Source organism: Pongo abelii, chromosome 13 (assembly GCF_028885655.2).
Source record: "Pongo abelii isolate AG06213 chromosome 13, NHGRI_mPonAbe1-v2.0_pri, whole genome shotgun sequence".
Classification (NCBI taxonomy): domain Eukaryota; kingdom Metazoa; phylum Chordata; class Mammalia; order Primates; family Hominidae; genus Pongo; species Pongo abelii.
Genome location: NC_071998.2, coordinates 110549944 through 110567226, shown reverse-complemented (window position 1 = coordinate 110567226; position 17283 = coordinate 110549944). Strand labels below are relative to the sequence as shown.

The 17283-nt window shown below is 41.2% G+C and overlaps 1 protein-coding gene across 1 annotated transcript in view; it reads left to right on the top strand.

Moving 5' to 3' along the window:
- BRINP1 (BMP/retinoic acid inducible neural specific 1) overlaps positions 1–17283 on the top strand; it is a 198886-nt gene that overhangs the window by 40837 nt on the left and 140766 nt on the right. Inside the window, exon 2 of the mRNA XM_009244809.4 lies at positions 15110–15377. Coding sequence (XP_009243084.1) covers positions 15160–15377 — 218 coding nt within the window. The 5' untranslated portion in view covers positions 15110–15159. The remainder of the gene's footprint in view (positions 1–15109; positions 15378–17283) is intronic.

Sequence of the window (17283 nt, the reverse complement as noted above, 5' to 3'; positions counted from 1 at the left end):
CTTAATTCTAGGTCTATCCTAGAATTAAATATACTAAAGTCTTTCCTTAAAGAAAACAAAAAATCTTCCATTGACTGTTGGCTTCCCTCTCTGGTAGGGAGAAAGGAGAGCCATTGGCTCTTCTGCTCTTCTGCTTTTTCCATCTTAGCCAAGTACTGTATACTCTCTGTCTCCATTGACTCACATCCCATTCATGCCTTAATCTCTTTCAATGAATCTTCTGTTTCCATCATGCTGTTGACAACTGTCAGCTACCTCTGTATTCTTAAGTCTAATAGATATTTTGCATCTTTATCTTGTGTAGCCTTTGAAACTTGAGACCCTTTTCTTCTTGCACACCCCTGCTCCCCTGGCTTGTTGCCATTATTCTCTCATAATTCCCCTTCATCCATCGTACTATCTCTTTTCAGTCTACTTTATGACATCTCTTCCTCTTCATGCTGACTAAAAATGGGCATTGCTTACTATTTATTTGCATTACTCTTGACTCATGTGTATACTGAGTGGTCTCATTCACTCTTGTAGTTCTAACCACCACTGGTTCATAGTGATTTACAAATATTTACCTCTAGCCCTGGCCTTTCTTCTTCTTCTTCTTCTTTTTTTTTTCTCAAGGATTCTATAGCCTAGTAGAAATCCTAACTTGAATGTCAGTGGACACCTGAAATGCAACAGATCCAAGAGGGAACTTGTCATCATTTACTTAAAACCCATTCCTTTTCCATTATTCTTTATTGTCATGAATAGCACCACCATTAACCTGGTTACCAAAACAGACTAAGAGTCATTGTATACACCTTCCTTTTCTCACTTCATCCACCCAGTCACCAAATCTTGCTAATTTTGCTTCTTATTTTTTTCTTTCCATCTAATACAAGATGTCTTATTCAGACCATGTATAATCTATAGTGTCCTCAATTGCTTCCTTATCCTACCTTAAATCTATCCACTAACCCCTGCAGTTGGAGTAATTCATCTAAAATGAAACTCTGACATAAAGCTACTGTGTTTAGAAGGTTCCTATGGTTCCTTGTGATCCCATGGAGTGAATCCTAGCTCTCAATTTGTACAGTTCATCCATTCAATAAATATTGATTCAGTACCTACCCAATAATTAGTTCCAGATGCTGGACATACATAGAAGGGGAAATAGGAATCTTGGTCCTCCACAGGGAGGGGAACAACATACACTGGGGCCTGCCTGTTGAAGGCACTGTGGGAGAGAGCATCAGGAAAAATAGCTAATGCATGCTGGGCTTAATACCTAGGTGACGAGTTGATAGGTACAGCCAACCACCATGGCACATGTTTACCTATGTAACAAACCTGAACATCTTGCACATGTACCCCAGCACTAAAATAAAATAAAAAACAGTCTTGGTCCCCAAGAAACTACCAATTGTTGGTAATGATATGGTTATGTAATAAGTGATCCCACTGAGGTTTTGCTTCATCTTCCGCCACTCCCTGCCTCAAAATTCCCACTGCAGCAACTGGGAAATGTTTGTAGATTCCATAGTCACAACACACTCCTTCATGGCATTTCACATGCTTCTCTTGGCCTGAAATGCAGGCCAAACTTTTCATTACCTCACAAATGTCTCTCTGTCTTCTAAGGCCTCATCTAGATGTCATCTCCAGGAAGCATTTCCAGAGACCCTAGTTTAGGGGCCCGTGTTCCACAGAACCCTGGACGTATCCTGTCTTTGCTCTGTTATTACATTATACTGAAATTACCTATTTCTATGTCCATCTCGCATTCTGGACTGTGAGAGCCAATTAAAATAGAGGCTCAATAAATATCTATTGAATTGTAGCAAACTGGCCTACAGTAAACACTCCAAAATGTTTATTTCACTTCCCCTTTTGAAAGATCTCTTGCATAGACTGCTGATAATTTGGGGAGAAAGCTCCAAAGGCAGTTTCCCTGAATTTAGACCCTCACATTTCTAAATGTGGGTCCAAATGAAATATTTAAAAAGAAAAAAATGCTATACATAACTTAGGTTTATATTGTTAATAAAATATAATAGGATCACAGAAAAAATTATAAAAATAATTATTCTACATACTTTAAATTTATTTAGTTTTCCATGAACTTCTCTAGATTCACTATTTCCAGGAGTTTCATGCTTCAAGGTGATTTATCAGAAATTCTCTTTATTAACATTTTTACAGTTGATTTGTGGTATTTCACACTGGTCAAAATAAGAAAACTACAATTAGGGATGATGTGGTTTCTTAGCTTACTGTTTTAAACCCTGAGTCATAGCACTTAGAATTGGTTTAGGTTTAAGTTCAATTCTGCCATTTTTAGGTACTACGACACTGGAAAAATAATCAGATACTTTAAAGGGCCTCAGCTTTATCATCCGCAAAAATCGAAATAATGCAATTTAATGTCTTATGGGATTGTTCTGTGGATTTAATGCTATTGGGCATGAGAGTCTGACATAGTATCTAGCAAGTAATACATGCTCAATAATCTTTCATTCACTCTTACTAATAAATTTAGCCATGAATTGCCTATTATAAAGTTGGGAAACAAGGATGGGCATTGCAAGGAGAGGGAACAGTCTAAACAAGGCACTGAGGCATGGAGATTTACAGTGTGTTCAGTTGGTGCAATGAGAGAGAATCTGGAGAACAAGATGAGTTGAGGATGGGGTGTGGAAGTATGGAAGTAGGAAAAGGATTCAGCTTATTGTTGAATGCAAGACTAAGGGGTAAAACAATCAATAGAGAATGGCTGGATCTGTTAGATTAGGTCCGTGTCATGGTTGCATCTGTATTTTGATAGATCACTCTGGCAACAAGTGCTTAGGATGGAGGTGGTAGACAGACATGAAGCAAGACGACCAGTAGGAAGATGGTTGTGATAATCCAAGTGAGAGTTAGTCATGTTCCAAATGGAATGACAGGTGTCAAGCGATGATAGGCTAGAAAAAAGAAGTGTGTAAGGCAAAGGGAAGAGTGTAAGATTGCTCTGAGGTTTACAGAGAAGGGAGAAGGATAAGACTGGCAAAGGAAGTAGATGGATGTGAAAGCAAAGTAAATTGACAGGATGTGGAAATGGTTGTGGCGGCAGTGGCAATGGCCGAATAGGGTGGAGGAAAAAGGAAAAGTCCCAAGCTTCTCACAGGCATGATTTGGGAGATTGTGTGAGTTACTTGGATGGGGAATACTGGGAGACAGGAAAGTTTGAGAGGGTGATGATCAGTTTCGTTGGGGATATTTTGAGTTTGAGAAGCCTGTGGGATTTCCTAGAGATGTTGATTATGTGGTTAAAACTAATAATGTGAAATATACAAATTATAATGAACACTCATTCCAGAGTTTTCTTTTTTCCTCTCTTCTCTTTCTCTTTCTTTCTTTCTTTCCTTTTGACAGAGTTTCACTCTTGTTGCCCAGGCTGGAGTGCAATGGCATGATCTCGGCTCACTACAACTTTCGCCTTCCTGGTTCAAGCAATTCTTTTGCCTCAGCCTCCTGAATAGCTGGGATTACAGGCATGCACCATCACACCCAGCTAATTTTTGTATTTTTGGTAGAGATGGGGTTTCTCCGTGTTGGTCAGGCTGGTCTTGAACTCCCAACCTCAGGTGATCTGCCCGCCTCGGTCTCCCAAAGTGTTGGGATTACAGACGTACGTGAGCCACCGTGCCCGGCCATTCCAGGGTTTTCTAGAATGTTTTTGTAAGATATGCATGTAGCAGTCAGTAGAAATTTTTGGCAATATTCCCTCCTATGAATGTATGTATATAAATTATTTACACATATTAACTTTACTAGCTAATACCTCAATTCCCCAGTGTTCAAGATCCACTTAGAGCAAGGGTCAGCATTAATGATAGCAGATGTAAATCCATACTTTAGTCTTCATGATTATCTTGAATCTTCCAATTCCTGATAAACCTGATTAAATCTCACTTTTGATTGAGCATTGTAGGGTGGCTGGCCCTTCACCATTTTCTTATTTGTGTCGTCTTGAATTATTTTCATTATTGCCAATTAAAAGTTTCTTCCCAATAGTATTTTGAAGCCACTTGCTCGTTTTAGTTAAAGTCAGATAATATAATCCTAAACTCCATATCACTAGGCACCGATAAAAACATCAAGTTAATCACAATACCCGGGAAGTAAAGGAAAGACAGAACCCACTGTGCAGTAGGGCTTCTGCTCTTCATTTCATGACCATTGGTGACTTGTGACTGGTATGTGGGATGAGTCTTGAAGATAGGTAGTAAACAAATACACTAGAAATTCTAAGAATTTTTTTTTTTTTTTTTGCCTTGTATACCCTGATTAGTAAATTCTCATTGGAATTAATTGGATGTTTGTACTGAGTTGGGCGCCAAGGTGTTTTAATTCACGAAATCTTCCCTTTGGCTAAACAGGATTCATAGGGCAAGATCAGAAAGAAACAAAAGCAAAAACCACTTGCTTCTTTTCACCCACTTTTTAAACTTAACTCTTGGATCAGATTTCCTCTGACATTTGGATGAAAGTTAAGGGAAGACCATAATTTTTTCAGGTGACTTTTAAAATTTGGGGGGTTTGCCTCCATTCTGCATACATAGTCTCTGCTCAGTAATCAATGTGTCTAGTTCAGTATATTACAACGAATATTTTATTTAAAGTGGAAACTTTACTCTTCCTCCAGATTTTCCTCTTTCCCCAAGTTACAATTTTACCGTGCCTCCTCCACCTTGCTAACCTTGAACTCTGCCTTCTTCAAGGCATAAAGTTTGGCCAACAATGGAGAAGTGAGGAGGTAGAAGGATTCTTCCTTGACGAGTATTTTCTGATGATCTAGCATCAGTGCTTTGCAGCCTTGGTAGGTGTTTAATGCTAACCTTTTCTTACTGGCAACATTTCTTTGGGGGTGTTTTTGGAATTTTCCTTTTTCTCTGGGATTTCTTACTTGTGATTCCTTTGATGTAGGAAAATGCATCTTTAGCTGCTTGCCTGTCACTCATCCTTTGGACCCTTGGTACATGGCACGGAGATTATTCCAGTTTCCTGTCTCTGGCATCACCTCTCCCTCTGGGTCAGGATTGAAGGCAACCTCACCCAGTTTTCCCTTGCAGGTGGCCCACCTCTGATCTATGTGGAGGGGACACATTCCTTTTACCCATGAACTAGGCAGTTACTTCCCAAATTGCAGCCCCTGCTCTGCTGCTGAGTTTCAGCCTGCCTCTCTTTAGATTTCTCTCTTTGGAATTTTTGTTTGAGATTTCTCTGATGTGAGTTAGACACCAATCCTCCATGTTCCCCCAAGCTCCAGGAGACCTTTGCCATGCTCTTTGAGTTGTCCTGTGGAAGCTTGAGGTGAGGGGCCTCTATACCCCATTCTGCCCATGAGAAGTTTAGAGGGTAGAAAGGAGGGCTCAGCACTGTCAGAGGCCACTCAAACTCCACTCCTAGTCCTGGCATCTTACTTTTCATGCTGTGATGTGGGTAAGAAGTTAAGAGTCCCCAAAAAGTGTATTTTGGTTGCCTGTTTTTATAAGTCCTATATGATGGTCATGCACCTGTGTTTGGAATATGGTAGCTGTAGTTTTGGGGTTCAGTTGAAACTAAGACAAATGGTTACATTTTAAAATTATGTTTAATTTGGATCTGAACCCCAAGAGATGTGCATCTCCCGTTACTGCCCACATTTTATAGATGAGGAAACTGAGACACAGAGGGGGTTAATAACATGCCCAAGGTCACTCAGCTTTGAAGGTCTACATTACTGGGGAGAAGTCTTACCTGGAGAAGCAGATTTGAGAGTTAAGCCTAGATGAGATTATCCAGTTGACTCAGGTTTAAGAGGCAAGTATTGTGGGTTAACTTCCCAGATCCGATCATCAGCCCAGTTTCTCAGGGACCTGGGCGGAGGGAGGGAGGAGGCATTCCCTTCTACCTCTGGCCCAGAATATGGGTCATGGCCTAGCAATCCATGCAGAAAGCTCCAGAGGATGAGCTTGGTAACAGCGCTGCTGGAAGGTCATTCTCTCATCTCCTCCTCCTGAGTGTGTGCCTCGGATGTAAATAATTTACAATAGCAACAATTAGAGAATGCACTCTGTGTGGGATGAACCCGATTCCCTTAGTAACACTGCAGGCTTATATATAGCACAGTTCAGCCAAGGGCCCCACGTGCTCACCACGCCACAGCCAGTGTTGGCAGCTCTGGGTAGATCAGAGCCCTGTGCAGCAATGGGCCTGTGACTCACCGAAGGTCACAGGAGGTCAAGGGCAGCGCTCAGAATAGAACCAGCCTCTCTTTCACAAGCTCTAAACTCCAGTGGCAGGAAATTCCCTTTGTGAATCTTTTGGAAGAACAACAGTTCTGAAATGCATAGTGGTAGATATTCAAGACTGTTGCTAGGGCATGGGGATTGGGAGATGTGGCCCTTGAGCATGGAAATCTATATTTCCAGTGTATTTATTGTTAATTTGTTGATTTTGGAGGCAAGAGGAGAGTGGCTCAACCCAACGTCTCTAAGGAAGAGTAAGTTGGGTTCTACGCTGTTGATAAAAATGTGGAGATGGATGAATGACCTTCTGGAGCAGTGTCATAGAGTATGAGGGTTCATCCTGACCTCCGCTGCCCAATAGAAGTAGAATACCAGCCACATGTGTAATTTAAAGTTTCTAGCAGCCACCTTAATTTTTTATTTCATCCAGTATTTCCCAGATCATAATATTCCAACATGTAATCAATATAAAACATTAGTAAGCTATTTAAAGTTCTATTGGCCAGGCATGGTGACTCACACCTTTAATCCCAGCACTTTGGGAGGCCAAGGTGGGAGGATGGCTTGAGCCTCCCCAAAATAATAAAATTAGTTTCTACAAAAAATAATAAAATTAGCCAGGCATAGTGGCACGTGCTTGTAGTCCCAGCTAGTGGGGAGGCTGATGCAGGAGGATCACTGATGCGGTGAGCTGTATTTGTGCCACGGCACTCCAGCCTGGGAAATAGAGGGAGACCCTGTCTCAAAAAACTAAAAAACAAATAAATAAATTAATTAAAAATAAATAAATAAATTCCATTATTCTTGCTAAGTCTTTGAAATGCTGGTGTGTATTTTTATGAATAGCACACCTCCGTTTGGACTAGCCACATTGAAAGCTCTTGATAGACACATGTGACCAGGGGCTTCCAAATTGGGCAGCACAGTCTCCAGTTCTAAATCTGCTGTTTGCCATCTTTGTGGTATGAGGCCAGTTACTTCGCCTTTCTGAACCTCAGTTTCCCCTCCTCACCATGTATAAAATGGGGACCAATGGCCGGGCGCGGTGGCTCACGCCTGTAATCCCAGCACTTTGGGAGGCTGAAGCGGGCGGATCACGAGGTCAGGAGATCGAGACCATCTTGGCTAACACGGTGAAACCCTGTCTCTACTAAAAATACAAAAAAATTAGCGGGCGCAGTGGCAGGCGCCTGTAGTCTCAGCTACTCGGGTAGCTGAGGCAGGAGAATGGCGTGAACCCGGGAGGCGGAGCTTGCAGTGAGCCAAGATAGCGCCGCTGCAGTCTGGCCTGGGCGAAAGAGCGAGACTCTGTCTCAAAAAAAAAAAAAAAAAAAAAAAATGGAGACTATAACCCTTTCCACGGGTCACATGTGTAAAGCAATAAATGCAGTTTCTGGCACATAGTAAATGTCCACTTAATGTGTGATTTCTTCCTCAAAATGACTTTCACAGCAACTAAAGTATAAGCTCCCTGTGGGAGATGGAAATGCAACCTGACTTCTGATTATAGCCGAGCATTGAACCCACCCTGTCCCTGTCTCTTTTCCTTTCTTCCACCGACATTGCTTTTCCCTGAGGCATCTGCACCATTCATCTCTTTACTTTCTTTAGGTCTCTGCCTGGAAGCCCCTTTATCAGAGATGCTTTTCCTGAGCACCCTCGCATAGACAGCAGCACCTCCACTCTCAGCCCTCCGACCTGCTTTGATTTTGTTTAGAGCACTCCGCACTCACCACACGTAGAGTCAGTGCCCATTTGTTTCCTCCCCTCTCCCTACTAACCAGAAATAAGCTCTTTGAGGGCCCTGGCTGTTCTGTCCACTATTGAATTTCTATCTTCTAGAAGAGTACCTGACACATAATAGTTGTTCAGTATGGTAATGAATGAATAGATAAATTTATTGAACATCCACAATGCTTTTTGACTCTAGCAGGTAGTACAGAAATGAAATCCACAGTTCATTTGATGAGAGGGAGACAGAGTGAGAGATGGGCGATCAGCTGCCTCAGGGCCCTAGTTCTCCCTAAGCCCTCTGCCACCCGGTGTGCTATCCCCAGCACACACCTCATCACTCTCCTGCCTTCTCCCACCCACCCAAGGCTTTTGTAGGCTGTCTGTTCTGCTGAAATTTCCTTTTCCCCATCTGTGCTCAATAAAACTGTACATGCTATTTGAAACCCTTCTCAAGTACTACCTCCCTCTTCCAGGGGGTTCTCTCAGTGCCTTTGCTGAAAACAGTCTCTTTGGCCTCCATTCCTCCGTTGGACTTCATTTCTTTATTATAGTATTTATGGCAGCGTATTTCATATTAGAATTGTTCACACTTGGGCGTGACTCCCCCATTATATTTTGAATCTCTGGAGAGCAGGATCTAATTTCAGCTGGAATGAGATGAGGCTGGGGAATGCTGGAAATTGTACAGACTGTGTAATGAGATATTCACAGGTTAGAATCCCAAGTCTGATACTTGGGAATTGTGAGCTTGAGAAAGTTATTCAATGTCTCCAAGTCCTAAGGTGCTCATTTGTTAAATTGGATAACTGTACCCATTTTGTGGAATACGTCTTTATTAATAACTGCCCTGGACTGTATGCTTTGGCAACTACCAAGAAAACAAACCATTTTAAAGCCAGCATATAGTAGATGCTCAATAAATACCGATAATGTGACTCTCGTATTATCTCAAGTCTCCAGCACAGTTGGTGCTAATATGGTCTTATTTACATAATGGGAGTCACTCCCTGCCATCATAACATATATGGGTAACATACGTACTCGTCCTTGTTCCAGCCCAACAAAATATCCATTTCCATTAATAAAGTCAAGGACTCTATAGAAACTTTCATTTTCATTTCTGGTGCTCTGTGGATTACTGTGATGTTCTAAATCAACAGAGATATATTCTGACTTCTTCCGTGAAACATTCATCTCTACTTGAGGAAATGTAGATTGTATTACAGGCACTAAGAACGAAGCAGGTTGAAACATAGCCATACATGCCAAGTGCCCGGCCAAGACAATGTGGCAGAATGAGAAGAACTCTTAACCGAGAGCTAGAAGATAGGAGTCTAGCCCAATTTGCCAGTCAGGTTATGATCTGTAAAAAGGAGCTGGATTAGAACAGAGTTTCTCAACATTTGCATCATTGACATGTGGGGTCCCATATTCTTTGTTGTGGGGGCTGTCTTGTGCAGTGTAAGATGTTTAGCAGCATCCCTGGCCTCCACCCATCAGATGCCAGCAGCATCCCCTCAGTTGTGAGGATCAAAGATGTTCTCTGGGGAGCAAAAGGTCCACACTTGGGAAGTACTGAGTTAAATCTTTCAAATTTCAGCTAATTCTGGGACTATAGGCTGAGGTCTCACTCTCCTACACACACACACACACACACACACACATATACACATTTCTCTTCCATGTAAGACCTTGTTCCACTTTTGAGAGCTGCAATGTTCTGAGCCTTGTTTCTTTGCACAGAGTCTAACACCTAAGTATTCTCTCACAGGCTCCCACCCTGCACCAGTTTACAATAGAGGCCATGTAGAAGGGCTTTGTGGGTGACACACTGTGACTTCAGTGTGTTGTATCACTACCAGGATCTCCCAACAATCGCCTTCATCCCCTGCTTGCCACTTGGGGGCTCTGGCAGACAGTTTGGCAGCTGTAGCTGTTACTGTTCTGCACTCAACATGTACGGCTTTGTTTTAGGCTCTGAACAAGACCTCAGGCCACAGCTTTTGCCAGCTCATTCCTCTGCTCATGTACCTTTCTCCTTTGCCCCTGACAACTGAGACTTGCAGTGACAAGCAAATTTTTGTAGCGACTCATGATAAAACAGTGCAATGGGCAACATAGAGAAATAACCAATTGGACAAGAAATCACATCTCTCTTTTAAATTCTTTTTCTCTTAGCTTTGCTTTATCTTTCATATTCAGCTGGAAAAGTAGACAAATGAGGTGTCATATTTAATCATGTATATAGTTGGGTTTACAGTTGACAAATTATTTGTGTCCTTACCACATTTTCACATGGAAGACATAAAAATCTGAGGTCTAGAGAGGAGACATGACTGTTCAGAGTCATGCAGCTGAGCGAGAGTAGCCACAGTTTTCTAAAGATTGTTTCCAGTTAAAGGCTTACAGCCCAGTGAACAAGACAGACATAGAAACAAATACAGGCATATCTCAGAGATATTGTAGGTTGGGTTCCAGATGACCACAATAAAGCAAATATTGCAATAAATGGAATCACTCCAATTTTTTGGCCTCCCACTGCATATTAAACTTATGTTTACAGTATCCTGTAGCCTGTTAAGTGTAGGATAGCAGCGTGTCTCAGAAAACAATGTATATGCCTTTATTAAAAACGCTTTATTACTAAAAAAAGGCTAACAATCATCTGAAGTTTCAGTGAGTTAGAATCTTTTTGCTGGTGGAAGGTCTTGCCTCAATGTTGTTGGCTTCTGACTGATCAGGATGGTCAGGTTGCTGAAGGTTGGGTGGCAGTGGCAATTTCTTAAGTAGGACAACAATGAGGTTTGCCACATCAATTGACTCTTTCTTTCATGAAATAATTTTGTAGAATGTGATGCTGTTTGATGGTATTTTACATAAGGTAGAACTGCTTTCACAACCAGTCAGTACTCTCAAATCCTGCCACTGTTTTATCAACTTAGTTTATGTAGTATTCTAAATCCTTTGTTGTCATTTCAACAGTGTTCATAGCATCTCCATCAAGAGTAGACTCCATCTTGAGAAACTGCTGTCTTTGCTCATCCATAAGGAGCAACTCGTCATCCGTTCAAGTTTTATCATGAAATTGCAGCAATTCAGTCATATCCTCAGGCTCTACTTCTAATTCTAGTTCTCTTGCTATTTCTGTCACATCTACAGTGATTTACCCCACTGAAGTCTTGAACCCCTTATGATCATTCATGAGGTTTGAAATCAACTTCTTCCAAACTCCTGTTACCGTTGATATTTTGACTTCTTCCCATGAATCACAAATGTTCTTAATGGCATCTAGAATGGTGACTCTTTTCCAGAAGTTTTCCAATGTACAATGCCCAGATCCATCAGAGGAATCCCTTTTTATGGCAGCTATAGCAGTATAAAATGTATTTCTTTTTTTCTTTATTTTTATTTATTTATTCATTTTTTTGAGATGGAGTGTCACTCTGTCGCCAGGCTGGAGTGCAGTGGTGCAATCTTGGTTCACTGCAACCTCTGCCTCCTGGGTTCAAGTGATTCTCCTGGCTCAGCCTCCCAAGTAGCTGGGACTACAGGTGCGCACCACCATGCCCAGCTAATTTTTGTATTTTTAGTAGAGACGGGGTTTCATCATATTGGCCAGGATAGTCTCGATCTCTTGACCTCATGAAATGTATTTCTCAATAAGACTTGAAAGTCAAAATCATGCCTTGATCTATGGGCTGCAGAATGGATGTTGTTTCAGCAGGCATGAAAACATCCATTAATCTTGTATATCTCTGTCAGAGCCCTTATGTGACTAGATGCATTGTCAATAAGCAATAATATTGAAAGGAATCTTTTTTTCTGCACAGTAGTTCTGGATAATGGCCTTAAAATATTCAGTAAACTATGTTGTAAACAAATGTGCTGTCATCCAGGCTTTGGACCACAAGCAGAGTGGATTTAGCATACTCTTAAGGGCCCTAGGATTTTTGGAATGGTAGGTGAGCATTTGGCGTCAACTTAAAGTCACCTGCTGCATTAGGCCCTAACGAGAGACAGTCTGTCCTTTGAAGCTTTGAAGTCAGGCACTGACTTCTCTCTAGCTATGAAAATCATCGACATCTTCAGATATAAAGCTATTTTGTATACATTGAAAGTAGGTTGTTGGCCGGGCGCGGTGGCTCACGCCTGTAATCCCAGCACTTTGGGAGGCTGAGGCGGACAGATCACTTGAGGTCAGGAGTTCAAGACCAGCCTGGCCAACATGATGAAACCCTGTTTCTACTAAATATACCAAAAAAGAGATGGGCATGGTGGTGTGCGCCTGTTATCTCAGCTACTGGGGAAGCTGAGGCGTAAGAATAGCTTGAACCCGGGAGGTGGAGGTTGCAGTGGGTCAAGATTGCACCACTCCACCCCAGCCTAGGCGACAGAGCAAGACTCTGTCTCCAAAACAAGAAAGAAAATAGGTTGTTTAGCATAGCCCTCTTCATCAATAATTGAAGCTAGATCTTCTGGATAACTTGCTGCACCTTCTCCATCAGCATTAGCTTCTTCATCTTGTATTTTCATGTTATAGAGATGGCTTCTTTCTTTAAACCTCAGGAAGCAACCTCTGCTGGCTTCAGACTTTTCTTCTGCAGCATTCTCATCTCTCTCATCCTTCATGGAATTGAAGAGAGTTAGAACTTTACTCTGGATTAGGCTTTGGCTTAAGGCAATGTTGTGACTGTTTTGACCTGCTACCCAGACCACTAAAACTCTCTTCATTCAGCACCAGGCTGTTTTGCTTTCTTATCATTCATGTGTTCACTGCAACAGCACATTTAATTTCCTTCAAGGACTTTTCCTTGGCATTCACAACGTGGCTAACTGGTGCAAGAGCCCTAGCTTTCAGCCTGTCTTGCCTTTTGCCATGCCTTCTAGCTTTTGATTTAAAGTGAGAGACGTAGGACTCTTCCTTTCACTTAAACATTAGAGGTCATTGTAGGTTTACTAATTGGCCTAATTTCGGTGTTATTGTTTCTTGGGGAGTAGGGAGGCCTGAGGAAAGGGAGAGAAAGGGAATAGCTAGTCAGTGGAGCAGTCAGAACATACATGTTTATCGATAAAGTTTACCATCTTATATGGGTCCAGTTCATGGTGCCCCCAAATAATTACAATAATAACATCAAAGTTTGCTGACCACAGACCACCATAACAGATACAATAATAATAAAAAAGTGTGAAATATTTTGATAATTATCAAAATGTGACACCAAGACACGAAGTGAGCACACATTGTTGGAAAATTGGTGCTAACAGACTGGCTAGGCTGAGGGCTCCCACAAGCCTTCGATTTGTAAAAACTTTAATATTTGCAAATCTCAATAAAGTGAAGTACAATAAAATGAAGTGTGCCTGTAAGCATAATACAAGGTGATAAGGGCTAAAATGTAGTTACAGAAAATGAGCAACTATAGCTCAGAGGAGTAAACAAATAACTTTTTTTTAAATTAATAAAAAAAGAAAATGACCTTTGAGGACATGATCTCAGCTGGCTATTGAAGGATTTAAACAGGGTTTGGCCAGGCAGTGGGGATCAGGTGAACAAAAACACTGTCTCATAGGGAATAAGTTGACATCAGTATCGACATTCATCATCATTATCCTCATCATGATACGTGCCATTTATTGAGCACTCACTGTATGCCAGGCACAAGAGGGAGCAATTATGTCATTTAATTATCATCTTGGTTCTGAGTGTAGGTGCTATTATTAACCACATTTTGCAGATGAGGAAACTGAAAGTCAGAAAAGTTAAATACATGACCTGAAATATTACTGTTTCTAACAGATACAAACTGGATTTAAAGCTGTCTTTCAATATGCAGTAACAGAAGCTCTGTTAGAATAAGTAGGATGGGATCACATACAGTTAAGCAAGTAAGTAGACTGACAAGGAGGGAGGATCACGAGGTCAGGAGTTTGAGACCAGCCTGGCCAACATAGTGAAACCCCATCTCTATGAAAAATACAAAAATTAGCTGGGTGTGGTGGCACGTGACTGTAATCCCAGCTACTCGAGGGGCTGAGGCAGGAGGGTCTCTTGAACCCTGGAGGCGGAGTTTGCAGTGAGCTGAGATTGTGCCATTGCCCTCCAGCCTGGGTGACAAAGTGAGACTCCATTTCAAACAAAACAAAACTAAACAAAAAGTGTAAATTGTGTTTACAAAATTGGCATGGCCTTGTGATTTCTGGTCTATCCTCTCCACAAGGAACCTCTCTACCAAAGCTACCCCTTAGTCTTAAGCATTTCACCCTCGCAGCACCACTGTGCCATAATATCCCCTAATAAAAGAAGCATGCGAGACCCCCTGAAAAAGTGACCTCCTTCAGTTTTCTTTTTGAACCCTGGGCAACCTTGGAGTTCTTTTGGAATCATCGAAAGACAAATTCTCTGGCCAGGTTTCTTTGGGTTTGGGAGACATTCCATTGAATGTTGCAGAAGTGAACTGTAAGCAAGCTCCATGAACTCTTCATCTCTAAAGTATTCAACCTAGATAGTCATGAAAATAATCCATCACAAGACTTTGTGCATTCATCTGTTCCTGCAAAAGCAAAATTTGTGCTCGGTGGATACATGCCTGCTGAGAGAAGGAAAAGGAACTCTTGTTTATTGATACCTCTTTATGAGAGGCAGGTTGTTAGTGAAGACAGTAGATGGTACAGTCAGTTGAATTATGTCCCCATGTCTCTTACTGGATGTATGAGACTTTGTTTCTGCATTAATTCATTTTATTCATTCTTTCAACACATCTTCCTTGAGCATCTATGATGTGCCAAGTGCCAAGATACAGACAGGCTCATAAGCTCACCCTCAGTTTTACTTCCAAGAAAACTGCATCCATAATAGACCAAACAGTTTGTACATGTTCAGACAATATGTGAACAGCAGAATGGGAACATGGGCCCAGATTTCCATAGATTCTATGTTTTTAACCAGAACTGTACTGGGTTTTATAAACTTTAAAGCACTCTGCTGATATAAGGTATTATTATGAAGATGTGTTAATCACATTTTTTCTTTTCCTGTGTCTTTCTCTTTCTTTTACTCCTCTCCCCCTCTCCTCTCTCTCTTTTGGTTTCTCTTTTTTTCTCTTTCTTTTTTATTCTTTCTTCTGTAGGACTCCACAGAATGGAGCAAGAATGAGAGGAAAAAGGCCGGCAGAAAAGCATGAACTGGAGGTTTGTTGAGCTCCTCTACTTCCTGTTTATATGGGGCCGTATCTCAGTGCAGCCCTCCCACCAGGAACCAGCTGGGACAGACCAACATGTCTCCAAGGAATTTGATTGGCTCATTTCAGACAGGGGGCCTTTCCACCACTCCAGGAGCTACCTATCCTTTGTGGAAAGACACCGTCAAGGATTTACAACCAGATATAAAATATACAGGTAAGACCTGGGCTAAATAGCCCTTGCCTTACATTCGTATTGTGCTTTGTGGAGTCAGGCGTTGATTGGTACAAACCTTGCTGTGTGCAGAAGTGTCTGGGTCAAGGGTCTGTGCTCCTTCCACAAGCTTTTTTTGATTAAATTTTTTTTTCTTTGCACAAGAGATTAACAATGACAAGGAGAGGATCAAATAATATTTATTGAGTACTTATTTATATGCTGGGCAGGGGGCTTAATACTTATTATACATTATCTCATTTAAACATTCTAATAGCCATCAGATATGGGTTTTGATTGTTTTTCCCACTTTACAAATTAGGTCATCAAGCCTCAGCTAGGTTGAGTTACTTGTCGAATGTCATACAGTTAGAAGTGGTTGGACTGGGATTCAGAATCTGGTTTATCTGCATCCATATCATAATTTTACTCAGCCACATCAAGAATAAGTAACGTTGTTTTGAAAATGCTGCTGATGTACCCAATATCCTACCCAAATACATTCAAACATTTGGAAAAAAAAGAAACCTTTTCTTAAGCAGGTCTGTGCTGGTTGTTGGACCGTTGACGTTCTACTCATCCAAAAAAAGACTTAGCCCAAATTCTTTCCTCTTTGAAACTATCCTAGAGTTTTCACATTCCACTTAACCACCATATCTTTGATAGATCCACAGCTCTCTACACTAACACCTCTTTAATTTAAAATCATTTGGAATTAGAGTGCATTCTTGTATATTTTTCTCACCTAACTGGAAACTCTTTGAGGGAATGACTTATACAGAATTCATTTCTAGATCCTTCCCAGAGTGATTTTTGCTCTTCCTTGTTATCATAAACACACAGTGAATGTTGTGGACTTAAATGAATAAGAGAATGCAAAAAACTCTCTCAGGTGTAGTTAGGTGTGGTCTTAGGAGGATAACTAGTTATAATATCACATGGTGGTGGCTGTAATGCAGTTTTATAAAGGGAACTCTGGTCCATGTTAGATAATCCATATGTGTTGGTTATTGCTGTTGAAATAAGAGGTACCCTGAATGGAACCACAGATTCCGAATATTCAACAGTAGCATCCTTTTAGTGAGCACTTATCATGTTCCACGAAGGGAGGATGTTCAATCCTCATAACCTCCTCTATGAGATGGGCAGTGTCTTCTACAGATGGGAAAATCAGGACTTTGGAGGTTGAATGTGTTGCTATAAGTCATCCATCCAGTAAGGAGTGGAGCTAGGGTCTACACACTGATTTACCTGACCCCAGTGCTTTCCTTCCAACCATTCTGTTGGATGCCTCCTCTGGTATAGCTTCCAAATGTGGAGTGTTGCAAGCTCTAAGAAACTTTTTCCGAACATTTTTTTTTTTACAATCATTTGTAAACATCTGGGGGGTTGTTTTAGACATGTTGAGAAGTGAAAGGTTGCTAATGAGGATGGGGGATTAAGACCTCTAGATACTGATTTCAGTTCTTCATGCACTGGTCTTGTGACATTAGGTAAGCTCCTTCATCTTTTGCATTCTACTGTCCTAATTTATCAAATGATAGGGCTGAGGTAGATCAGCAGTTTTCAACCTATGTTATTCAAAAACCTGAGGATTGATTAAAATAGCCATAGAAACCACAGTGGGGAGTGTAGCAAAGAGGTGACCAGGCAGGAGTCTGAGCCCTACACCTCCCTTATACTAAAGAAGGTTTGTATCTGCTTTTGTGTTAAGATTTCATGTATGATTTACTTTGGATTCTACTCCTAAAACAAAGTTTGCAATCATCCAATAAGCTGATTTCTAAGATCCTGTCTGGCTCCAAAATTACATTTAAGATTTAACCAAAGTCAAATGGTTGAACTCCTAATTCTGGAGTTCAACCCAGAAGTTAGGCCCCTGGTCATCTAGTTATTCTTTCCTTCTTTT